This window comes from Notolepis coatsorum (genome assembly GCF_963971535.1).
Source record: "Notolepis coatsorum genome assembly, chromosome: 18".
NCBI lineage: Eukaryota > Metazoa > Chordata > Actinopteri > Aulopiformes > Paralepididae > Notolepis > Notolepis coatsorum.
The window spans coordinates 49,327,835-49,355,334 of NC_140182.1; the positions used below are offsets into that span (position 1 = coordinate 49,327,835).

Genomic DNA, 27,500 nt, shown 5'->3' on the forward strand with positions numbered 1-27,500 from the left:
GTCTGTCTGTCTGTCTGTCTGTCTGTCTGTCTGTCTGTCTGTCTGTCTGTCTGTCTGTCTGTCTGTCTGTCTGTCTGTCTGTCTGTCTGTCTGTCTGTCTGTCTGTCTGTCTGTCTGTCTGTCTGTCTGTCTGTCTGTCTGTCTGTCTGTCTGTCTGTCTGTCTGTCTGTCTGTCTGTCTGTCTGTCTGTCTGTCTGTCTGTCTGTCTGTCTGTCTGTCTGTCTGTCTGTCTGTCTGTCTGTCTGTCTGTCTGTCTGTCTGTCTGTCTGTCTGTCTGTCTGTCTGTCTGTCTGTCTGTCTGTCTGTCTGTCTGTCTGTCTGTCTGTCTGTCTGTCTGTCTGTCTGTCTGTCTGTCTGTCTGTCTGTCTGTCTGTCTGTCTGTCTGTCTGTCTGTCTGTCTGTCTGTCTGTCTGTCTGTCTGTCTGTCTGTCTGTCTGTCTGTCTGTCTGTCTGTCTGTCTGTCTGTCTGTCTGTCTGTCTGTCTGTCTGTCTGTCTGTCTGTCTGTCTGTCTGTCTGTCTGTCTGTCTGTCTGTCTGTCTGTCTGTCTGTCTGTCTGTCTGTCTGTCTGTCTGTCTGTCTGTCTGTCTGTCTGTCTGTCTGTCTGTCTGTCTGTCTGTCTGTCTGTCTGTCTGTCTGTCTGTCTGTCTGTCTGTCTGTCTGTCTGTCTGTCTGTCTGTCTGTCTGTCTGTCTGTCTGTCTGTCTGTCTGTCTGTCTGTCTGTCTGTCTGTCTGTCTGTCTGTCTGTCTGTCTGTCTGTCTGTCTGTCTGTCTGTCTGTCTGTCTGTCTGTCTGTCTGTCTGTCTGTCTGTCTGTCTGTCTGTCTGTCTGTCTGTCTGTCTGTCTGTCTGTCTGTCTGTCTGTCTGTCTGTCTGTCTGTCTGTCTGTCTGTCTGTCTGTCTGTCTGTCTGTCTGTCTGTCTGTCTGTCTGTCTGTCTGTCTGTCTGTCTGTCTGTCTGTCTGTCTGTCTGTCTGTCTGTCTGTCTGTCTGTCTGTCTGTCTGTCTGTCTGTCTGTCTGTCTGTCTGTCTGTCTGTCTGTCTGTCTGTCTGTCTGTCTGTCTGTCTGTCTGTCTGTCTGTCTGTCTGTCTGTCTGTCTGTCTGTCTGTCTGTCTGTCTGTCTGTCTGTCTGTCTGTCTGTCTGTCTGTCTGTCTGTCTGTATGTGTATGTGTATGTATGTATGTGTTGGCAGTAAGCACATGAAGAAGAGTCTATCTGTACTCTCACCTTGATCACAGCGTATGCCTTTATACCCAGGACTGCAGTAGCAGGTTCCAGTCACATAGTCACAAGTAGCGTTGTTCATGCACTCACAGAGCTGCTGGCACCCGTAGCCAAAGGTCCCTGCAGGACATTCTGCAGAGGGAGAGAGGGAGAGAGCAGGGGCACTAAACTCACCAGAGCAAGGTACTTAGGATGGTGGGAAGCCAAAGTAGTTAGGACACCCACACAGTGCTATACAGTGACAGGTTCTCTGCTCTACTTACTCTGCTCACAGCTGCTCCCAATGAAGCCAGTTCGACAGGCACACTGGCCAATGACGTGGTCGCAGTCTGCGCCGTTCTGACAGTGGCACACCTCCGAGCAATCTCTGCCATGGAAACCTGAGGGACAGCCTGCGACGAAGGGGGGAGGGAAGCCGAATACGAGGTGACCAGGTCATGACGGTATAGCCGGAAAAGAAACAGTCAAATCAAGTCGATGTTTCGAAGACACACACTGATATGAATGGGAATGAAATGTCTGCGTGAAAATGTGTTGTCGTGATATTGACACAATATTGGGTGGGACTTGTAATGGAAAACTGAACGACAGTTAGAGGGAGAGAGATTCCACGCAAGACAGCAAGAATATGGCAGCGCCAAAAAAAGTTAATAATAATAACAAAAGGTGAAAATGACTGTGAATGGAATGATGTAAGTGACCTGTCTCGTTCCTAGATAAATTGACTAGAATGAAAGCTTTATTAGCAAAGCTCATAAAGAGGGTCCTCTAATAGCCTTATAATAATATTATAATATTATACCCTTTGATGTTGGCCACTCATTAAGTACATAATTGACCAACTAAAAACCATCCAGGTGCCCCAGGTAAACTATTACCTTTGTCAACTCAAACTGTATGAGGGGTGGAAGTAACAAAAATGTATAAATTAATGTGTAACCGATTAAAATGCAATCAAATCAAATAGTCACTTGATGAATTAGCAAATGATTTAATAAATTCAGAACCAAACTGAATAAAACATCATCAATAAAATGAAATAACAAACAAACACATAATTTAAATAAACTAGACTGGTTTTATCTAATCACCTTGAAATTCAATTCAGTGCACCGCAATTCCATTCGCCACCACTTTCGTCACCACTTTCATCAAACCGAGGACACTTTCGTTGTTGAACGGTTCGTTAACGGTTTGTGCTCCATGTGTCAATCAAATTACCCCGCCCACTATGAGCGGTGGAAGTAACAAAAATGTATGAAAGTGGTGGCGAATGGAATTGCAGTGCACTGAATTTAATTCAAGGTATTGTATTTATTTATTAACACAGAGTTAAACAAAAGTCAAAGAAAATACATAATAACCATATTGTGAAGGAGAAGTTAGAAGCCTAGAGGCTTATCGAGAACTTCCCCTGTTTTGTAAAATCAAAACATACAAAAATATACATATTATTTAAAAAATACCAGTAATACATTCAAAAGATATAACACAAACATACATACACACAGTACATACATGCATATACTGTATACTGCATACATAATAATACATAACCACCCACCCACCTGCCTACAAACCTACCCAGTACCCACCCACATAACCAAATGCATACCTACAGACAGTACATGTATGACCTATTTATCTATCTACTACTTTTGGATATGAGCATTTTTTTGTAGTTTACTTTAAAAATAAACAGAGATGGACATTTCCTCAGCATAGGATCAGCTGCATTCCAAAGATTGGACCCTCTATACCTCACTGAGAACTGCCTAAGTGAAGTACCACAATAAGGTATATGCAGGTCCCTGGACTGACGTGTAGCATATGAATGAACATCCGAAAAGAAGGAAAAAAGAAGAAAAAAAACTATTAAAACCATTTGGTAGATTGTGATGATCATAAATGCATTTGTACACAAATATACATAAGGTGATTAGATAAAACCAGTCTAGTTTATTTAAATTATGCGTTTGATTGTTATTTCATTTTATTGATGATGTTTTATTCAGTTTGGTTCTGAATTAATTAAATCATTTGCTAATTCATCAAGTGACTATTTGATTTGATTGCATTTTAATCGGTTACACATTCATTTAATCGGTTACACATTCATTCATCAATTTTTGTTACTTCTATTTGAAAGGGCTAAATCTGTTCTAATCGGCACCATTTACAGACCGCCAGATCAAAATGGCTTTTATGATATGCTGGATGTGTGCTTAGCTGGAGCTGAGGATGCAGAAAAGATTCTTATTGGGGATTGGAACACGGATATGCAACAAAAAGATGCACCCGTCTTCAAATCCTTCAATAGGTTTTGTGATCTGCACGGCCTCAGCCAGCTAATCACCCAACCTATACGTGTATGTGAATCAACTCAGACTACCATTGACCTCATCCTGACCTCTGACAAGTCCAAGAACTCCAATAAAGGGGTTATAGCATGCGGGTTAAGTGATCATTATATGATATTCTGTACCCGCAAAAAGCTAAAACAAAAGGCCGGCTGCCGCAAAACAGTCACATCTAGAGACCTCAAAACCTACTCTAGCGAGGCCTTTAACCTTGAACTGGAGAGCCTGGACTGGTCAGATGAGCTCAATGGTACACTAGTTGAAGAAACATGGCTTGGTTTCAAAACCAAATTTTCAACAATACTAAACGACATGGCCCCCCTAAGAACCACCAGGGTAAAAAAACGCGCTGAGCCGTGGATGCACTCCGTAATATTGGCCGCTATGAAAACCAGAGACAAAAAATGCTCTGAGTTTCGTAAAAGTCAGTCAAAGCTTACCAAAAGCACGAGCAGTGAACTCCAAGCCCACGTGACTGAACTCAAACTGGAAAGAAACAGACTAAGAAATGACGTAAACTCCATGATCAAAACTGCAAAAAAGAACTTCATCAATGACAAAACTGAGGAAAACAAAAACAAACCACGTGAACGTTGGAAATTACTCAATAATCAACTAGGCTGCAGTAAAAAACTCAAAACCAGATTTTCAAACATAAACATAAAGACGGACAACTCACTCATCACAGACAAGCTGGATGTAGCCAATTACTTAAACATTTACTTCACAAACATAGCCACAACACTGGTAAACAAACTACCCTCCCACTCAGGGCATTTTGGGGTAGAATGAATGAATGAATGAAAACTTTATTTAACAGATTGCAGAATGGGTACAATACAGTACGGCTCAATACATACAATTGTTAAGGGGATGCAGACCTGAGAAAGACGTTTGTCTTGTTTCCATCAGGGTCCCCCATTTTCAATTCATATAGACATATATGACATACATGACATACAGATAGTCAGTACTGCTACATCTATACATTTATGACATACCAGATTTGCAAATACAGTACTGTTTGTGATACAGAAGGAGTCAAGAAAAGGGAGTATATACATTTGACGTAGAAACTGTACATTGGAGGAGGTTGGGTGGGGGGGGTTGGGTACATTGGGATATTGACAACCATACTGGGTAATTTACATTGGAGGTGGTTGGGGGGGGGGGGGGGGGGGCGGGGGGCACACTGTATAAACAAGTAACACTGTACATTGAGGGGGGGGGGGGGAGGAGACACTGTACAAACAAACACAATTGTACATTGAACTATTGACAAAACCATACTAGGTAAATGACTGTACATTGGAGGGGGTTGGGTTAGGATATTTACAGGGGCCAGTGTTGAATTGCAGTCTCCCGTAGGTGTCCCTTGAGAGAGGTTTTGAAAGTGGGTAGTGATCCACATTCCTTTACAGCTTTGGGTAGGGCGTTCCACATTGATGTGGCATAATTGCGAAACGTGTTTAGTCCCTTATTTGAGCCGAATCTGGGTTTAACATGATTTGTGGAGCTCCCTCTGGTGTTGTGATCGTGGTATTCACTGACCTTTGGGAAGTATTTTGACATGTACATGGGTACCTTGGTCGTGTAGTGTATCTTGTAGACCAGGCCCATTGCAAGTTGTTGTACTCTGTCGTCTACTCTAAGCCATCCTAGGTTGTCAAAGTGGGCAGGGGTGAGGTGGGTTCTAGGAGTAAGGTCAAGCAGTAGTCTGACCAGTTTGTTTTGAGATGTTTGTAATTTTGTTTTTAGCGCCTTTGAGGTGCTTTGGTACCATGAGGTGCAAGCATAGTCGTAGTACCCCTGAATGAGTGCTCCTGCCAGAGTCTTCAGGGTGTTCTTGTTTACCAGAGAGGAGATCCGGTACAAGAATCGAGTTCGTTGGTTGACTTTTTTTATTACATTGGATGCCATTTTGTCACAGGAGAGATTAGCCTCTAGGATGGAACCCAGGTAGGTAATTTCATCTTTCCTTGTGACAATATTGTCACCCACTGTAACTGAGAAGCCGTCGGTCTTGCTGAGTTTGTTATTTGAACCGAAGAGAATGGACTCTGTTTTGCCCATGTGTAATGATAGTTTGTTATCAGCGAGCCATATGCAGATTCTGCCTAGTTCCGAGCTGAGGGTTTTTTCAACCTGTAACTTGTTCTTGTCAGAGACCAGCAGGGCTGAGTCGTCCGCAAACAGGAACAAGTTGCAGTCACAAGCTGACGACATGTCATTTGCATAAATTAGGAACAGTAGCGGTCCTAGTATGCTTCCTTGTGGAACACCACAGCTCACTGTGAGGGGGGGGGGGTAGGGTACCGTTTACCTCCACCATCTGTTCCCTCCCCTCAAGGTAGGATTGCATCCAGCTCACTGATAGACTATCAAAACCAATTGCTTTTAGCTTGTCAATCAGAATGGAGTGATTGACCGTGTCAAAGGCCTTTTGTAGGTCCAGCATGACCATGCTGCAGTATTTGCCTGCGTCCACCTCTTGTTTGATGTGGTCATTCAAATAGAGAAGGCATGTGTCAGTGGAGTGGGATGTTCTGAAGCCAGATTGGAATTCGTAGATTCGATTTTTTTCCGCTAGGTACTTTTCGACCTGTTCGTAGACTATTTTTTCCATGACTTTCGAGATGGAGGTGAGAATAGAAACAGGGCGGTAGTTGCCTGGGTCTAATTTGCTGCCCTTTTTGTGCAGAGGGGTCACCCTCGCAATTTTGAAGTCCTTGGGGACGTGTCCCTGTTTTATGGAGAGGTTTATTATGTGTGTGATGATTGGTGTGATGGCGGCTGCTGAGTCTCTGAGGAATTTGGAGGGGATGTTGTCATGGCCAGTGGCCTTGTTAGGTTGGAGGGCGCTCAGTTTATTGAGTACCTCATCTGTTGTTACCATTTCCAGCTTGAAGTCGTCCTTGCGGACCCCTAGGTTTTTGTAGTAAGCTACTATGTGTTCTACCCCATAAAGCCCTGAGTGGGAGGGTAGTTTGTTTACCAGTGTTGTGGCTATGTTTGTGAAGAAAATGTTTAAGTAATTGGCTACATCCAGCTTGTCTGTGATGAGCGTGTTGTCCGTTTTTATGTTTATGTTTGAGAATCTGGTTTTAAGTTTTTTACTGCATCCTAGTTGATTATTGAGTAATTTCCAAAGTTCACGTGGTTTGTTTTTGTTTTCCTCAGTTTTGTCATTGATGAAATTCTTTTTTGCAGTTTTGATCATGGAGTTTACGTCGTTTCTTAGTCTGTTTCTTTCTAGTTTGAGTTCAGTCACGTGGGCTTGGAGTTCACTGCTCGTGCTTTTAGTAAGCTTTGACTGACTTTTACGAAACTCAGAGCATTTTTTGTCTCTGGTTTTCATAGCGGCCAGTATTTCGGAGTGCATCCACGGCTCAGCGCGATTTTTTACCCTGGTGGTTCTTAGGGGGGCCATGTCGTTTAGTATTGCTGAGAATTTGGTTTTGAAACCAAGCCATGTTTCGTCAACCAGTGTACCATTGAGTTCATCTGACCAGTCCAGACTCTCCAGTTCAAGGTTGAAGGCCTCGCTAGAGTAGGTTTTGAGGTCTCTAGATGTGACTGTTTTGTGGCAGCCAGCCTTTTGTTTTAGTTTTTTTCGGGTACAGAATATCATATAATGATCACTTAACCCACATGCTATAACCCCTTTATTTGAGATCTTGGACTTGTCGGAGGTCAGAATGAGGTCAATGGTAGTCTGAGTTGATTCACATACACGTGTGGGTTGGGTGATTAGCTGGCTGAGGCCATGCAGATCACAAAACCTACTGAAGGCCTTGAAGACGGGTGCATCTTTTCGTTGCATATCCGTGTTCCAGTCTCCAATAAGAATTTTGTCTACATCCTCAACTCCAGCTAAACACCCATCCAGTGTATCATAAAAGCCACTATGATCTGGCGGCCTGTAGACTGTGCCAACCAGTAGGGATTTCGCCCTTTCGAATAGGATTTCCACCCATACAGTTTCAATTGATTTATGATTCAGGTCATTTCTGTTGATGAATTTGGTGTCCTTGTGTATGTACATACAGACACCACCTCCATGTTTGTTCCTATCATTCCTGATTATTGAGTAGTTCTCAATCTCTATCTCTGGATCTTTTACAGAATCGTCGAGCTTAGTTTCTGAGAAGCACAGTATGTTTGCCTTACCATTTATGAATATTTGTTTGATTTCATCCAATTTGTTTTTTAAGCTGTTAATGTTAATGTGAAAAATGTTCAGTCCATTGGCGTTGGTTATTTCATTGATGTTGGCAGGTTCGAAGTATTGTTCGTTTGTGATCTGTTCCTCTGTGTTGTTGTGGGTGGGAAGGGGGGAGGGGGGGGTCGGGTCCCGCGCCGTGCTGGAACAACAAAGAAGGGGGGAGGGGGGGGTCGGGTCCCGCGCCGTGCTGGAACAACAAAGGACTCGTTCCTGGTTGTTTTCGTTGTTAGCTCTGCTAGCTAGCCGGCTATCGGGCGTCGAGATGTTTACATCCCGCGTCGAGATGGTCGTCATGGTTTCGACCCTCGGTTCACCTCCTCTCGTCACTGCCTCACGTGTGCTCGTCTGCTGTGGCGTCATTGGGGGAGCTTCGCCGCCCGCGCTGTGGATGTAGCCACAGGTTGCGTTGTTGATGCTGTTGGTCGCGATGGGAACCTCCATCGCTTCTTGCTGTAGTCTCTGGTTCCGTGTAATTACGGGACCAGGGTTCTGATGTATGTCACCCGACATGAGCAGATATAATAAAAACATTGATCTCTTATTACACTTGCCTGCCGGGGGTAATTTCTTTCGTTCCGGATTTGCAGTAAGTACTGCGTGGATCGCCGTGGCTCCGAAGGCTGGATGTTTCCTCTCCGTGCCCGTTAACAAGTAGAAGTCGCAATGGGACTGCTGATTTACGTTTTCGCTACCCTCCACTTCTGTCTGGAGTTGCTGCTTGAGTTGTGAATTCAGGTACAAATCCATAATCCACAGGAGGGAAAGTAGAAAATGCGCAAAGTACTTTTTTGTTGTTGCTCTGTTGCGTTGGTTACGGGAGCTACGTAAAATGCGACCGTCCATGTTGAAGCCGGATTGATCATCATAGCCCACTAAAAAAACCTAGGGGTCCGCAAAGACGATTTCAAACTAGAAATGGTAGCAACAGCTGAGGTACAGCTGAGTGCCCTCCAACCTAACAAGGCCATGGCCATGACAATATCCCCTCCAAGACTCAGCAGCCGCCATAACCCCAGTCATCACACACATAATAAACCTCTCCATAAAACAGGGACACGTACCCAAAGACTTCAAAATTGCGAGAGTAACACCCCTTCACAAAAAGCGCAGCAAATTAGACCCACTACCGCCCTATTTCTATCCTTACCTCCATCTTGAAAGCCATGGAAAAAATAGTATACGAACAGGTAGAAAAGTACATTGCAGAAAAAAAATCAAATCTACGAATTCCAATCTGGCTTCACATGCCTTCTCTATTTAAACGACCACATCAAACAAGAGGTGGACGCGGGCAAATACTGCGGCATGGTCATGCTGGACCTACAAAAGGCCTTCGACACTGTCAATCACACCATTCTGATTGACAAGCTAAAAGCAATTGGTTTTGATTAGGGATGCTCGATATTGGCTTTTTTACCGATACCGATATTCCGATATTGTCCAACTCTTAATTTCGATATCGATACCGATACCGATATCAACCGATACCGATATATGCAGGGTTTCCCCCCAAAAAAACTGAATAATTTCAGGTAACTAATAATTTCACTGGATGCATTCAAAAGGCTTTCTAAATGTAAGCATTATCTGTGCAAAATATGATAATTAAAAAAGTAAAAATTAACATTACATATCTCTTGTTGTTGAATTAAACCAACATGCATACTTTTGACAATAAATAAAATACGAATTGGTTCTTACTTGCTTGCCTGGGTAAATAAAGGTTAAATAAATGTTAAATTTTTTTTTTTTTTTTTTTTTTTTTTACCGATACCAATATTTTCCGATATCACATTTTACTGCCGATATCGGCCGATAATATCGGTCGGCCGATAATATCGGACATCCCTAGTTTTGATAGTCTATCAGTGAGCTGGATGCAATCCTACCTGGAGGGGAGAGAACAGATGGTGGAGATAAACAGTACCTTATCCCCCCCCTCCCAGTGAGCTGTGGTGTTCCACAAGGAAGCATACGAGGACCGCTACTGTTCCTAATTTATGCAAATGACACATCGTCAGCTTGTGACTGCAACTTGTTCCTGTTCGCGGACAACTCAGCCCTGCTGGTCTCTGACAAGAACAAGGTTGAAAAAACCCTCAGCTCGGAACTAGGCAAAATCTGCATATGGCTCGATGATAACAAACTATCATTACACCTGGGCAAAACAGTCCATTCTCTTCTGTTCAAATAACAAACTCAGCAAGACCGACGGCTTCTCAGTTACAGTGGGTGACAATATTGTCACAAGGAAAGATGAAATTACATACCTAGGTTCCATCCTAGAGGCAAATCTTTCCTGTGACAAAATGGCATCCAATGTAATAAAAAAAAGTCAACCAACGAACTCGATTCTCGTACCGGATCTCCTCTCTGGTAAACAAGAATACCCTGAAGACAGGGTACTATGACTATGCTTGCACCTCATGGTACCAAAGCACCTCAAAGGCGCTAAAAACTAAATTACAAACATCACAAAACAAACTGGTCAGACTACTGCTTGACCTTACTCCTAGAACCCACCTCACCCCTGCCCACTTTGACAACCTAGGATGGCTTAGAGTAGACGACAGAGTACAGCAACTTGCAATGGGCCTGGTCTACAAGATACACTACACCACTAAGGTACCCATGTACATGTCAAAATACTTCCCAAAGGTCAGTGAATACCACGACCACAACACCAGAGGGAGCTCCACAAATCAGGTTAAACCCAGATTCGGCTCAAGGGACTAAACACGTTTTGCAATTATGCCACATCAATGTGGAACGCCCTACCCACAGCTGTAAAGGAATGTGAATCACTACCCACTTTTAAAACCACTCTCAAGGAGCACCTACGGGAAACTGCAATTCGAAACTGGCCCCTGTAAATATCCTAACACAACCCCCTCCAATGTACAGTAAATGTCCTAACCCAGCAATACACAAGACCCTCTTCTTGGACCAAGTAAGGTTTTGTCGATAATCCAATGTACAGTTACACCCCCCCCCCCACCCCACCCACCCAACCACCTCCAATGTACAGTTACCCCCTCCCCCCACCGCACCTACCCAACCCCCCCCCCCACCCCACCTCTTCCAATGTACAGTTTCTTCGTCAAATGTATATACTCTCTTCTTTTTCTTTTTTAAACTCTTTTTGTATCACAAACAGTACTGTATTTGTAAATCTGGTATGTCATAAATGTATAGATGTAGCCAGGGCCGCCTCAGGGGGTGTGCGAGCAGTGCGGTCGCACAGGGCCTCGCGGGAGGGGGGCCTCGCAAAAAAGATTTTTTTTTTTTTTTTTTTTATTATTATTATTATTATTTTTTTTTTTTTTTTTGCGAGGCCCCCCTTCCCGCGAGGCCCTTTTTCATCACAGACCTAAAATCTAGTTTTGCTTATATGCTTATATATTTCACATTAGACACGTTTGTAGAATGTGTCTGACTTGTTCCTGGGTCCTGCAGACATACTCACTATTGGAGCTCAGCTGGGGTTCTGCAGCAGCAGGCAGGTTTCAACGAAGGGAGTGGTTTTACTTACGTCATGTGTAGACAGTAGTACGCCCGCCGGCGCCGCGTGAGTCGAGATGCTTCCAGCGTGAGTCAGCTGCTTTTGACTATTTCATTTTCAGCGTGCAGCTTTTGACTATGCTTAGTCAAAGACGAAGACGAAGAAAGAGGTCGGTCATTATCATCATTATCAGTCGGTCGGTCGGTCACCAAGGAACGTTGACGAAAGGCCTCTCGCTAGCGGGACAAATGGCCGGAGCCATGATGTCGGCTATTAGCTAGCTTAGCTAAATGCTAACTAGCGTTAGCTAACCTATCCAGAGGGGCGAGGCGAGTGGATGTCTTTTCAAAAGAAGGAGAAGATAACTTGTGAGCAGATAAATCTGTTAGGCAGCAATACGCCGAAAGGTGTCCAGTCTGCCGGAAAGTACTCGAAGAAGAAGAAGAAGAAATTACACCGTGGGGCCAAGAAAGTCTCCTTCCACGTTGATACTGCGTTATGGTGAGTGACCGTGAGTCAACCTATGATTATATACCCGCCGTGGATCTGACATCTCTCTTTCTCTCTCTCTCTCTGGAGCCAAACTGGTCGACTAGCTAATACTACTAGTAGCTAACGCTAACGGTGTGTGCCTGGTGGTGAGAGCACCTGGCTGTATGCATGTATACCATGACAAGGCAGCGAGAGGCCTTTCGTCAACGTGGAGACCTGTGTTGCGGCCTTTCGCCCTGCGCCCTCGTGCAGGTAACTAAGATTAATGAAAATGTCATGACATTACCCCACTCTTCCTTCCTTCCCCTCCCGAATGTTTTGTTAATAACGATGTTTTTTTCCAGGCAAAACATATGCTACTTCACAACATTTGGAGATACGACATGTGCTGTGTGTGAATGGTGTAGCTTGTGTAGCTTGTGTAGCTTGGGTAGCGTTGGGCCATTGGCCAAAGCTGTGTGTGGCCTGGTGTCTCACAGTACCTGGCTAGCCTATTTAGCTGATGTCGGCCATTGGCTCCTTGCTTTGGTTTCTCTGGTATACCCTGCTCTTCTTGTTGGATTTAAGTGTTGATCTTTGTCCTTTTGAATCTGTCATACATGCTCTAGTCTCTCTCTAACACACACACACATGACAAACACACATGTTCTCTCTCTCTCCCTCTCTCTTTCTAACACACACAGTCTGCCTATGGCGGCCTTTCTCGATGGCTAGGCTGTGCTCAAGGATCTTCAGTCACAGTGCTCAGGTATTCTGCCACTGTGTACTCTCTGTTTAGGGCCAAATAGCATTTCAATTTCTTTCCAATGTGTCTCTCTCTCTCTCTCTCTCTCTCTTTTGATCTTTGTCCTTTTGAATCTGTCATACATGCTCTAGTCTCTCTCTAACACACACACACATGACAAACACATGTTCTCTCTCTCTCTCTCTCTGTACACTGTATATTGACTGTAGAACGGGAGCTCTCTCTCGCTCTCTCTTTTGCTATATGTTGACTGTATCATGCCCCGCCTCGGGCAGCGCTGTTATTTAAGAATATGTTGACTGTATATATATAAAAAAAGGAAAATAAAAAAAAAAAATATATATATATATATATATATATATAATTTTTTTTTTTTTTTTTTTTTACCTTTGGGGGGGGGGGGGGGGGGGGGGCCTCGCGTTAAATCTCGCACAGGGCCTCGCATTTCTCCCAGGCGGCCCTGGATGTAGCAGTACTGTCTATCTGTATGTCATGTATGGCATATATGTTATGATGAATTGAAAATGGGGGACGATGAAAGTCTTTCTCTGGTCTGCATCCCCTTAACAATTGTGTGTATTGAGCTGTACTGTATTGTACCCATTCTGCAATCTGTTAATACAATTTTCAATCAATCAATTTCAAACCACCCCTCATAATACTGTACCAGGTGGCACCGGAATAAATGTCATCGGGTGCAGTTCTCTTGGAATGCCAGCAGGTGGCACTGTGTGTCTACTAACTGGAGAGACTCACGCTGTGTGCAGTAGAGGCCCGTCCAGCCGGAGCTGCACCTGCACTCCCCATCGGAGACACTGCACTGGGCTCCGTTGTGACAGTTGCACGAGTTGAGACATTCAATCCCCCAGTGTCCTGAAGGACAGGCTGCAGATGCCAGAGACACAGTCAAGTGGACAGAAAAACAGACAAGACAGACAGACAGACAGACAGACAGACAGACAGACAGACAGACAGACAGACAGACAGACAGACAGACAGACAGACAGACAGACAGACAGACAGACAGACAGACAGGCTCACTCACTCACTCACTCACTCACTCACTCACTCACTCACTCACAATAGTGTGTACATCGTCATACACACACATGCCCTGGACATGAATGTTCATTATGACACATATCATTCCACAGAGTCACTGACAGACAGACGAGACATACACACAACCTTTCAGTAAACCCACTGTTGTAGCCTACTCTAAAAGCATCCTAAAATGTATATTAAATTGTAATTTGGAATAACCCACAGTATAAAATTGGAATAGACTTATCAGTTTTCTGCAACATGACGGCTCTAACCTCTGTCTCAAATGTCTGCCCTGCCGTGCTTTAAATCTCAGAACATAATGCGTTACAATAATCATTTAACTGAGCTGTCTGTTTTACATCGGCCAGGGGTTATGAGCAGCTCCTGGGATGTAGAGCGTCATGAAAGTGATTAATGTGCACACAGGAGGTAAATGCGGGGGAGACACGAGGAGGGGCCGTGGAACATGAGAGGAGGGGGGATGGAACGAGAGAGAACGAGTGAGAAGGGGGGAGAGAGAGAGAGAGAGAGAGCATTTATTACCCTGGGAGCAGTCCTCTCCGATCCAGCCCGAGAAGCACTGGCATGAGCCATCGATGGGGTTACAGGTGCCGTTGTTGGTGCAGAGGCAGACCTCAGCACAGCCCTGACCGTACCTGCCACCGAGACAGACTAGACGACACACGAAGAACTGCATTGTTACAACACACACAGGCTCACAGGGGGAGTAGTGGAGTACATGTACCTTTGATGACAGTAATCTGAGTACAGATAAATTGGTAATCGGTTACCACCATTACTGTAAGAAACACAGCGATTGATTGCAGATACTTTGGACAAAACAGGTGATTGCTTTTTACATTACAAGTGTGTTCTCAAAAGGTTTTCTCTTTGTAAGATAGTGTTATACATGTATTCGATTTTGTAATTTTAGATAATTGAAATAAGGTTAATCATAGTGGATGAATTTTATTATGAATTATTATTATTCGAATTGCAATCAATTTAGAATTTCATTACTTTTCTGAAATTATATATTTTTTAATAGTTAATATTTGATGCATTTGTGCGAGGGAAGCAACAGCCGTGATTTGATGATCAAGAAAAGAGGTTGGAGTTTGAGATAGGTAAATCTTGAGTGCAAAATATGAACTTTCGATCCAATAGGTCGAAATGGGACATATTTTAAACAGGACATATTGATCTAAGTGAAAAGTCAAATTTTCACAACTCCGTTTGGGCAGATAGAGACAGACATACCATGCATCTAATGACAAAATCCACCAATACCTCTTAGGATAAAACTTGGGACACATTAGCATGTTATATACCAAGACGAATAACACACTGTAGCTGATATTTCTCTTGTGGATGTTAGTGTGCTCTTCAACTGATTATAGAGGAGAGCAACTGTTTAGGAACTAGAACGAAGGTTATCCTATAACCCTAGTTATATGAGTATAGCGAGCGCTCTGCTCTACTGGAACTGTCCCTTTAATCATATGCTATCATGAAAACTTTCAACCACATGCACGCTCCTCACCTGCCTGGCCACGCCCACATCCGCTCACACATAAGCAGGGCCATGGCCATACTACCAGCTCCTTCCCCAGTCTTTCACCGCCGAAACGGAAGACATGTGGGGTCCTCAGTGAGTCAGAGCAGAGCGCTCGCTATACTCATATAACTAGGGTTATAGGATAACCTTCGTTATTTTTCGTATAGCTTTGGCTCTGCTCTATTGGAACACAAGAGTGGAGCAGAGCAGAAAGCCCGACAGATGTACCCGCTGAGGTCCCCTACAACCATCAGAATACCGGGGAGGATCCGGGCCCCCCCCGCCCCCCCCTAGCGAGGGGCGGGAGGGAGACCGGACCCGAACTGTGCGAAGAGGGAACAGTACCTCAGGGCCCTTTCTCACTCACTCTATTCGTTTCTATTTCGTTCCGTTCTTCCCGTACCGAGATCTGATCCGAACTCCCCCCCCCCCTCTCCCCCCTCTAGTTTGTGTACACACTTCATTCTGGGTGCGCTCTGGGTTTTGTTTACGGTTTGCGTTTTGAGCTTGTAAGCTTGCCGTAGTCGATGATGTCACGCTCGAAATGTAAACACAGGAAGTGTTCACACGGAGACTGGAGAATGGATGTTGATATAAAGATACAAATAACTAATAAATATGAAGTTATATTTGAACCTCTGTTGTCAAGCCTTGTCAATATAACCCACCCCCCTTTTCTCACGAATGGAACTCTGTTGTAGAGCCCGCTTTTGATCGTTTTGCAGCGTTAACAATAACGCTAAGCTAACGGCTAACGCTAACGTTACTGCAACATACTAGTAACATTGCTCGCATCGATTATATTGAATGTCATTGATCTACTGGTCGACCGAAAATGTAAACGGGAATGTCTTAACACGACTGCGGACTCTGGATGTTGATATAAAATGAACAAATTGCCAATAAATATGAAGTTATATTTTATCACGAATGGATGGTGTTGTAGAGTCCGCTTTTGAGCGTTTTGAGCGATCTACTGGTCGACCACGGCCGACTTGTTGGGCACCACTGGTCTAATAGAAATAAATGCATTCGAACAATGTTATAGACATAGCAATGGCAAACAAAATTTATGACGTTATGTCAGCACCAGGCGCCACGCCCGTGAAAAGGTACAAGCTCGCAAAGCCACACCCCCCGTTCTCCCGGGACCGACCCCGAGACCACCTCTGCCAGCTGGTCCCGTTCAGCGGGGGGTGAAACGATTCAGCGCCGACTCGCACCCCAAAAGTGGTGAGTGAGAACACTGCCCCCCGTGCTCCGGGACGGTGATTCGATACAAAAGGCTGAGTGTGAAAGCCCCCTCAAATGCACAGGGTGAGCAGACCGTGGGACTTACCTTCGTATAGAAGGGCCCGCGACTACTCGGACACGCATCCCGCACGCCACCAGGGAACGGACGTGAAGCAAAAAAAAAACTGTCACAGCCCCCAACATCGCGGGTCGGGGTCAAAAAGCCCCAACCCCGTGGCAAGGACCCCCTGATGGGGCCTGGTGAGGTCAACGAGGCCGCGGCAATGCGCGGCATCAAGACCCCACCAGACGGTCACTGGTGACACCACCCCCCACATCGCCAGCGTATCGGACAGGGCCTAAAATAGGTGAAGGCCCTTCTCCCCCTGGCACGCCGCTCCGAAGCGCTCCCAAGGAGGCTTCCCCCCCACAATGTCGTGGGGCCAGCTGGCGCGCCGGGGAGACAACCCTCCAAGGAGGTTGATCCCTCAATCCAGGTCGACAGGTCTTAAGAGCAGAACTCGACCTGCGCCCGGAGCACTGCGGACTAGACAGGCGCCTAAGGGGCTTACTGTAAGAACAGTATCCCGGCGGAAAGGGTGTTCGGTATGCCGTGCACCATGTCACAATCTCATGGGGCCACGAACCTCGCGGAGTCGGAGTTAGCTAACTCCGCCAGCGAACAGATTCCACCACGAACCCTGACCCTGCCAATTTATTAATCCTGCGGGGTCGAGGTTGAGAGAAAGAGTTTGACACAATTGGCAGACGTCACGAAACATGCAGGGGCATACTCTCGGGCAGCCGGGGTCAGACCCGGGCTCAACCAGAGAGTCGACTCTGCTACCAACACACCGGGGAGTCAACCACCCCCCTATGTTTATTAACAGAAAATGGTTGCTCCCTTAACCCATTAAGAAACCCCGGAAACATAACTGCGAGTATACACAGGCTATACAATGCAGTTCAAGGCGTTTCAGGTTTAAAAAGGGTTAACCCAGGCCAACAGGTCAACGAGGGCAAGGCCCAACCTGGGCCTGGAGGACCGGGACCTACACAGGGATGCATAGAGGAGTTGACAGAAGCAGCCTCCCCTTCCCCGGTTTAGCAGGCATTTCCCCCCCGGAAAAGCTCAGGGTCCTTCGGGGTATCAGAACTTGTCTGCGCCCCGGCGGACAACGGGTTAAACTGATCCGGTCCGGCGTGACCAGGACAAGTCCAGTGCCCTTGGCACGCCGCCGCCCGAGTCCTAAGAGGGGGGTAGGTACGTGTGTCGATCCAAAACATCACAGAGGGTGCCACCAAGGCGGTCAGTACGCGAACGCACTGCTCCCGGTGGCCCACCTAACGGGCGTGAAACCCCCTGCCAATGTTTGATCTACTCCGTCATCTCCCCCCGGAGATGCACACGAGTCCTCGAGTCTAACCTAGTGCACTGGCGCTCGGTAGAGACAAAAATCTCCTTCCCAGCCGACCGCATAAAAAACACTGTTTTTATGATGTTGGGCAACCAAGGCGAGGCGGTCCCAAAAAGCGGATTTAATCATTGAAAAACACCCTGGGCCAGCACTGATCGGTCTCATAAGACCAAACGCTGATTTATGAAACAGCGTGTATGCTCGTAAAGAACCCGAGAACAGTGACAGCGAATTTCTAACAAGAAAGAGCCCCACAATGTTTCCCCTCGCTGTCTGGGACGAGCAGCAGGAAGCCGGTACTAGAGACACAGACACAGGCTCTCATACGACGAGCCTGGGAATAACAACTGCGTCAATTCTGCTTTTTATGTAAAATGGGAAGACAGCGGTTTTCCCAGAGAGACCTCAACGTGAGTAAAACAATTGAAAAGGTTCATGTAACAATTGGACTAAGTAGACTAAGACTCTCTGAGGAGCAGGCTCCTCTGAGGCTCCTCTGAGGAGGCTCTGAAACCCTCTGAGGAGGCTCTGAAAGTCTCTGAGGAGGAGGCTCTGAAACTCTCTGAGGAGGTTCTGAAACTCCCTGAGGAGGAGGCTCTGAAACTCTCTAATGAGGAGGCTCTGAAACTCTCTGAGGAGGAGGCTCTGACACTCTCTGAGGAGGAGGCTCTGAAACTCTCTGAGGAGGCTCTGAAATTCTCTGAGGAGGAGGCTCTGAAACTCTCTGAGGAGGCTCTGAAACTCCCTGAGGAGGCTCTGAAAACTCAAAACGGCCCAATATACACTACTGTTAGGGAGCAGAGCAGAAGAACTAATAGTCTCGAGTGCATTGCATCCCCTCCTTTACAATGACAGGCCCTGTAACTCACGGCCAATAAGAAAACGCGCCTGTGACGTCTTCAAATGGCCGGGGGAATCCCGTGTTGCACCTATCCTAATTTGGTGTGGGAAACAGGGAAATCCCCCCCCCCCCTTTCCCGTGACGTGAGAGAGAACACCCTCGTCAGGGAAACTGATAGGCAGAAAGGCACAACCTCCCGGCCAATCAGTTTCGTAAAGGATATAACTACTGTATATCCGGGGGGAGGTTTATTCTGTCCACCCCCCTCAACACCTCACCCCTGATACAACGCCATAAAAAAGCAGAGCCGTGACACCAGTTGCATAGCGCGCTACATGAAAGCACATACTTACCTGTAGAGTAAAAGCTTTACATCATGCACGCCAACCTCAGCCGATAACCTTGTTTGTGTAAAAAACTGGCTTTATCCACGGCTCTGGCTTACGTGCGAAAAACTTGCCACCTGCTATTTTTTACCTTTACCCTTAACACATTGAGTGCCACGGACGATTTTTGTCATTAGTTCATGCCGACCTTTGAGTGCCCCCGACGCTATATAGCGTTTGTTTGTAGTTTTTTTTTATTGGCGATTTGAATTCATATTTCATCAATCGAGCCTTGGGTTAGTGCTGCAGAGTCTCTCTGAGCTCAATTGGGAAGATACCGCTCCCCCTATCATCTCTCCCTGTGGTACTGCACCCCATTACTTTACACTGATGCAGGGGGGATGGCCAGTTTCCTCATTTTACTTTTCCGTCAAGGCCAACTGAAGGATCGATTGTGCTCACCGGCCCGGAAAACGCGTGGATTATGTATTTACAGGACTCAACACTGTAATCAATAAGCGTGATCGATATTTGGAATGGCGATCAGGAATTGGAATAATCTTTTTGGATAACATCTGATCTCAGGTAAGGAATTTATTTTACCAGTCTTAGGATAATCAGAGCTGTTTTCACAGAGATATAAGCGTTTGCCCTGTGCGTGTGTGTGTGTGTGTGCGGTGATCGCTGATGAGGAAATGAGAGAATAGATTTTTCAGCCGGCCTCTATAGCGTGCATAAGTACACATATACTATCGATAATCTAGCGTTTATTTGAAAACGATTCATAAATAGGCAGAAAAATTACAACGTTTTTGTGTATGCTAGAATATTCCAGTAAATGCCTTTTATCACGGAATCTATATATTTTCCTGAAAAACGAGGGCTTTTCAAAATGCTATAAAACGAAAATGAACCGATTAAAAAACAATCCGTTTTTGACAATGTTGACTGCAAACAAGTCATTGATAAGCGACAGGCAGATTAGACACATAGCCATAATGTAAGACAGAGATTATGTGTTCACAACGCTATCATTGAAGTGGATGGTGGCATTTAACCATGTTTCCAATGTTAATGGCTGGCACTCACACCTCTGAGGCTCACCTGCCTGCCACAAACGTGGAGCAGGCAAGCCCCACTACGCCCTGAGGAAGCCCAAATGTGAAGCGCCGGTGAAGATCAGAATAATCCTCTAGACTCTCCGGTGGTGACGACATTTCCTTTCTTTCTCCCGTAAATTAGTGAGAGAGGGAGAAACAAAAGACGATGCCAACACAGCTCCTATAACTAACTACTTTAAAGGGGAACTATCTTATAAATGGCCTTTTTGAGTGTTTAGCATTGTTTCCTAGCTATGTGAACTTATATTAATATGATCTATGTCTCAAAATTCTCATATTGGTGCATTCTTCCAATTCTCCTCTCACAATATTCACCCTCACTGAACTGAGTCGTTTGAAAATGTGCCTATATGTGATGTCATATAGTCACTGCTGCATGTTAATGTTCAGGCGAACACGACGCTCAGCAGGCCCGGCGCAGTGGTTTAGGAGCCCAGGCTCAAAACAGCTCGAAATCTTGAGGTAGAAAAATGCTGTTTTTGAGGACTTGATTAGAAATACAAAACAATGAATAAAAAAAAAATATATATTACAGAGGTGTTCCATAGACTCACAGGAATTGTGTAAAAGTGCCCAAATAGTGAAAGAAATAGTAAAATAGTTCCCCTTTAAAGCACTGATCTTGAAGCGGTGCTATACACGGACTTCACAGTGGTGAAAGTAGGGAAGGAGCTTATGTGTGAGCGAATGTGGGCGTGGCCAGGCAGGTGAGGAGCGTGCATGTAGTTGAAAGTTTTCATGATAGCATATGATTAAAGGGACAGTTCCAATAGAGCAGAGCGCAAAGATATACGAAAAATAACCACAGCCTGACTTAAAGGAACACGCCAACTTTTTGGGAAATTAGCTTATTTGCCATATACCCTGGAGTTAGACAAGCAGATATTCAGCAGTGATTTCATCACCTCAAAAGCCCAGTTTTTCAAAATGTCAAATTGTATTATTTTTTTTCTCCACATGGTAAATACACAGGTCACAACATGTTTACAGGAAAGTTTTGGAGTTGTATTTGGAGTGTATTTCGTGACTGTTGGGAACTAGGCTACACTGGCACACCTACTTCCAGTGAATGACGCTAAGCTAGGCTAACGGTGCGGCTGTTCCCTAAGCCTAATGCATGCACAGAGAAGAAAAGGGTATGTATCTGCTTGTCTAACTTAAAAAATCACAACGATTTTCTTCTGGGGGACAATGCCCACAAACCCCTACAGGTTTGTAAACATGTCACCTTTTCACCTCTTATCAGTTTGCACTGCAGGTCTGGTTATATACTGTAACTTAAATGTCACACTCTGACTCACCGATAACACAGTGGCATGACGGATGCCCACAGAATTACAATAGACCCTCTATTCACCCAAATTAACATTTCAATTCACCCTGTCAATAAAAGACGTCATGTCGACACGTCATAAAATGTGTCCCTCAATAAAAGAGGTAATTTTCCGTGAAACTTCTGCCGCTTTTTCATCCTGGACTGTGGTGCCAACAACACAACCAGGTCGCATGACGACGGCAAGCAAGACCAAGCAACAATATAGTTGTTAGATAGATGTACACACTATCGTTCGTTCGTTCTTCAAGTGAGTGAGTGAGTGAGTGAGTGAGTGAGTGAGTGAGTGAGTGAGTGAGTGAGTGAGTGAGTGAGTGAGTGAGTGAGTGAGTGGGTGAGTGAGTGAGTGAGTGAGTGAGTGAGTCTGCCTGTCTGTCTGTCTGTCTGTCTGTCTGTCTGTCTGTCTGTCTGTCTGTCTGTCTGTCTGTCTGTCTGTCTGTCTGTCTGTCTGTCTGTCTGTCTGTCTGTCTGTCTGTCTGTCTGTCTGTCTGTCTGTCTGTCTGTCTGTCTGTCTGTCTGTCTTGTCTGTTTTTCTGTCCACTTGACTGTGTCTCTGGCATCTGTTAACAGTGCTGCGCTCAGAAGACTGTAAAATAACGGTAAATGTCTGGCAGCAATGGTTTCCAAATACTTACTGTCAAATTACAGTAAAATCAAATACATTTACAGATTACAACCTTTATTTAATGGTTAATATTTTGATAAAAGGTAATTTACTGTATTTATATGGTATTTACACTTACAAAACAAAGGTAATCTGTAAAATAATACAGTGAATTTCCCATGATATTTTTAAATTAATTTTTTACAGTGTAGGCTACACTGACAGACATGTCAAGGGTCTACTATGAAGAGAGAATAAAAAGGGAGCAGTGATACTGTAGATCAGATGAGCTGTCTGCCTGTGTGTGTGAGAGAGAGAGATAGAGAGTCTGACTCATTTAGATGTGGGGTGATTTTAATGATTACATTTCAACTGTCTTTTCCCTCGTCATGAACGCTCTTTCAAGCCCCTTCAAGCGGGTTGTCATTAGGCTGTAAGGCAGGCGCCCCCATGCTGCGCCCACTGGGGATTCGCCCCCCCCCCCCCCCCCCCCACCACACTTCGTCAGCCTGCTTCGTGCGCTAGGCACAGGCCGACCGAGGACACGCTGAACGAGCGGAAGATAGTTTATGTGCGTCCGGACACCTTGGTGCTGAGAGGCACGTTCTGACGTTCACCATTAATTACGGTCCTGACAAATTAGCGCCGTCTCATTTTCATTTGTTCCTCCTCCTTTTAAATTTGTATTCACGAGACATCTCTCAAAGCCATGAAAGAGAATTTCCGATAACTCCCTCTCCCTTTTCGGTAATTTATATTTAAAAAAAAGAAAGAAAAAAGATGGGTAAATAATTTGGAGAAGCAATATCTACAGTACATTTGCATGTGGATAACTTCTTCCCATTTACGACTGCACCACGGCCAATAACACAAAATGGAGGACACACTTCCACCTTAACACAGACTCACACACACGCACAAATACATCTGGGGACTATAATGTATATTCATTCCCAATATTTAACCACTGAACAGTCAGAGGGGTGGGAGAATGAACATCGGCTACTGTACAGCTATACTATGTCTCTATCTTGCTTTGGGTTCAAATCAAAACAGTCTCCTTCACTGTGTTAATACAACACAACCAACTCTGACAGGCTCAGACTGAGACCTTGAAGTAGGTCATTGCTGTTTACAGGCATGATGAAGGTGCAATGAGGCAGGTGGAATGATGAAGGTGGAATGAGTACATTCTGGAGGTTCTTTCATCCTATTGATAGGATGTATTGTGATATGTATTGTACAATGTGAACTCCTGTGCAAAGCACTAAACATAAAGCATACTTAAATATGTACTCAAAGAGTAAATTATCAACTCTCTCACCTCTCTCTCTAACACACACACACACACACACACACACACACACACACACACACACACACACACACACACACACACACACACACACACACACACACACACACACACACACACACACACACACACACACACACAAACAAACTGGCTTAAGTTCGCTGAACCAAGATTGAGTTTAAAGCTGCAGTATAGGCAACTTTGGAGAAATTAGCAAGAGTGAGTTTACCTGCCCAGCAGAAATAAAGCTAAGCTCTGCATCACGTTTCAAGCCAGTGCATGTTTTCCACAGACTCCCAGAGGCACCAGCTGAATACAAAATTTAAATAAAATAATAATAATGAACAATATTTCCCAGCCTCTGATCAGCAGGTGGTTTTGCACAATGTGTGTCCTACTTTTTGATGAGGAAAGTGACCACTTGTTTTTGGCCAATCAGATCTTTTTGTGTATGATTTTCCCGGAGTTGCATTGAAGAATCCACCATTACGTTCCTCGTCAAGTACACACGATGTGCAAAACCACCTGCCGATCAGAAATATTTTGTATTATTACGTAAAAGAAAAATATTCAGCTTAAAGCTGCTGGTGCCTCTGGGAGTCTGTGGACAACCTTTCCGCGGTGCATGGGCGAGCCTTGACAAGTGATGTGGAGCTTAGCTCTATTTCTGCTGGGCAGGTGAACTCACTCTTGCTAATTTCTCCAAAGTTGCCTACTGCAGCTTTAACTGTATCAGTAAGACTAAAATACAACAAGGAAAGTACAATCACACACACACACGCACGCACGCACGCACGCACGCACGCACGCACGCACGCACGCACGCACGCACGCACACACACACACACACACACACACACACACACACACACACACACACACACACACACACACACACACACACACACACACACACACACACACACACACACACACACACACTTGCCTGGCTTCTCTGTCATTCAATGTGTCTCTGCAAAGCCATTTGCATGCAAGTCTCTTGGCTGAATTAGAGGGAAGATGCCAATATTGACTTGACATATTCTCTGTTTGTGTCTCTCCAAAAGATGGGCATCAGCAATATTCAGATTTCCACTGAAGGTTGTTTGTCCAGGATGCACTGATAATGTCAATTGAAGTATGAAGCCTGGGAGGTGGCTGGTAGGGCCGGGTATCGCCACTGATTTCCCAATTCAATTCGGTTCAGATTCACAAGGTCCCGATTCGATTTCCCGATTCGATATCGATTTGGATAGGGATATTTCTAACCGGTTAGGGATACCAGTTTTGCTTGGATATGAAAGAATGAATGAGATTATCAGAGACCAATACACTACAGCAGTCAATATAATATCATGTTAAAATGTATAAATATATTATGATTGATTTGGGATTTTATGAATCAATATGAGATTATGCAAATGAAGATTGATTCAAATGGTGAAAATGTATTTTTTTAACCAGCCCTATGGGAGTTACAGCAGGTTGTCCATTAGGGTATTATTATCTGAAGGCTTCCTTTTATGCTTGATGCAAAAGTCCCCCCGAATACTATGAAATAAGATGTATAGGTAGTACTTTAATAAATATTATTTAAACACTAACAAACTACAGTATACCTTTCATATACTGAGTGACAGTTTTCGTTATGTAACAGATTAAAAAATGACATCACGATCATCAGTGGATTGTTATTTCAAAAGAAATGTTCGAACTGTTGAACTTTCCCCATACGCCATGTTATCTAAATGCTTACCGGGAATATGAAAGAAATCATACGCCGTAATCTTTTCCCTGTTAAATGTCAAGTCATTAAATATTCAGTTGACATCATCATCTAACCATTGCCTGTTATGGATGTTGTCAACAACAATAATAATAATAATAATGATGATGACAATAATAATAACAGTAATAATTATGATGATTATGATAATAATGCTAATATTAATAATAATACCAATGGCAATAATAATGATGACAATAATAATAATACTAGTAATAATAATAATAATAATAATAATAATAATAATAATAATAATAATAATAATAATAATAATAATAGTAATAATAATAATAATAATAATAATAATAATAATAATAATAATAATAATAATAATAATAATAATAATAATAATAATAATAATAATAATCATATCGTAACATACCACATACCAATCTTTCCACTTACCTTCATCCAGTAAACAATCCAACACAACCAAACACCAAACACAACAACAAGCAGACAGCGGGAGAGACTCAGGGGGAGACAGAGAGGAGGTAGAGGGGGAGACAGGGGGGGAGGTAGAGGGGGAGACAGGGGGGGAGGTAGAGGGGGAGACATAGGGGGAGGTAGATGGGGAGACAGAGAGGAAGTAGATGGGGAGACAGAGGGGGAGGTAGAGGGGGAGACAGAAGGGGAGGTAGAGGGGGAGACAGAGGGGGAGGTAGAGGGGGAGACAGAGGAGGAGGTAGAGGGGGAGCCAGGGGGAGGTAGAGGGGGAGACAGAGGGGGAGGTAGAGGGGGAGACAGAAGGGGAGGTAGAGGAGGAGACAGAGGGGGAGGTAGAGGGGGAGACAGAGGGGGAGGTAGAGGGGGAGACAGAGGGGGAGGTAGATGCGGAGACAGAGGGGGAGGTAGAGGGGGAGACAGAGGGGGAGGTAGAGGGGGAGACAGAGGGGGATGTAGATGGGGAGACAGAGAGGAAGTAGATGGGGAGACAGAGGGGGAGGTAGAGGAGGAGACAGAAGGGGAGGTAGAGGAGGAGACAGAAGGGGAGGTAGAGGGGAAGACAGAGGAGGAGGTTGATGGGGAGACAGAGGGGGAGGTAGAGGGGAAGACAGAGGAGGAGGTAGAGGGGGAGGTAGAGGAGGAGACAGAAGGGGATGTTGATGGGGAGACAGAGGGGGAGGTAGATGGGGAGACAGCAGGGGAGGTAGAGGGGAAGACAGAGGGGGAGGTAGAGGGGAAGACAGAGGAGGAGGTAGAGGGGGAGGTAGAGGAGGAGACAGAAGGGGAGGTAGATGGGGAGACAGCAGGGGAGGTAGAGGAGGAGGGGGAGGGGGAGGTAGAGGGGGAGACAGAGGAGGAGGTAGAGGAGGATGCAGGGGGAGGTAGAGGGGGAGCCAGGGGGAGGTAGATGAGGAGGCAGGGGGGGTAGAGGAGGAGGCAAGGGGGGTAGAGGAGGAGGCAGGGGGAGGTAGAGGAGGAGGCAAGGGGGGTAGAGGAGGAGGCAGGGGGGGTAGAGGAGGAGGCAGGGGGGGTAGAGGAGGAGGTAGAGGAGGAGGCAGGGGGGGTAGAGGAGGAGGTAGAGGAGGAGGCAGGGGGGGTAGAGGAGGAGGTAGAGGAGGAGGCAGGGGGGGGTAGAGGAGGAGGCAGGGGGGGGTAGAGGAGGAGGCAGGGGGGGGTAGAGGAGGAGGCAGGGGGGGGTAGAGGAGGAGGCAGGGGGAGGTAGAGGAGGAGAGGAGGAGGCAGGAGGAGGTAGAGGAGGAGGTAGAGGAGGAGGCAGGGGGAGGTAGAGGAGGAGGTAGAGGAGGAGGCAGGGGGGGTAGAGGAGGAGGTAGAGGAGGAGGCAGGGGAGGTAGAGGAGGAGGTAGAGGAGGAGGCAGGGGGGGTAGAGGAGGAGGTAGAGGAGGAGGCAGGGGGGGTAGAGGAGGAGGTAGAGGAGGAGGCAGGGGGGGTAGAGGAGGAGGCAGGGGGAGGTAGAGGAGGAGGTAGAGGAGAAGGTAGAGGAGGAGGCAGGGGAGATAGAGGAGGAGGCAGGGGGAGGTAGAGGAGGAGGTAGAGGAGAAGGTAGAAGAGGAGGCAGGGGGAGGTAGAGGAGGAGAGGAGGAGGCAGGGGGAGGTAGAGGAGGAGGTAGAGGAGGAGGCAGGGGGAGGTAGAGGAGGAGGTAGAGGAGGAGGCAGGGGGGGGTAGAGGAGGAGGTAGAGGAGGAGGCAGGGGGAGGTAGAGGAGGAGGTAGAGGAGGAGGCAGGGGGGGGGTAGAGGAGGAGGTAGAGGAGGAGGCAGGGGGGGTAGAGGAGGAGGTAGAGGAGGAGGCAGGGGGAGGTAGAGGAGGAGGTAGAGGAGGAGGCAGGGGGGGTAGAGGAGGAGGTAGAGGAGGAGGCAGGGGGGGTAGAGGAGGAGGCAGGGGGGGTAGAGGAGGAGGCAGGGGGAG

The 27,500-nt window shown here is 45.7% G+C and overlaps 1 protein-coding gene across 1 annotated transcript in view; it reads right to left on the reverse strand.

Annotated features, from left to right (window-relative positions):
• megf11 (multiple EGF-like-domains 11) overlaps positions 1 to 27,500 on the reverse strand; it is a gene marked incomplete at its 5' end in the record, with an annotated part of 215,223 nt that overhangs the window by 19,933 nt on the left and 167,790 nt on the right. Inside the window, 4 exons of the mRNA XM_084334568.1 lie at positions 1,226 to 1,354; positions 1,486 to 1,614; positions 13,303 to 13,431; positions 14,137 to 14,265. Of these exons, the coding sequence (XP_084190694.1) occupies positions 1,226 to 1,354; positions 1,486 to 1,614; positions 13,303 to 13,431; positions 14,137 to 14,265 (516 nt within the window). The remainder of the gene's footprint in view (positions 1 to 1,225; positions 1,355 to 1,485; positions 1,615 to 13,302; positions 13,432 to 14,136; positions 14,266 to 27,500) is intronic.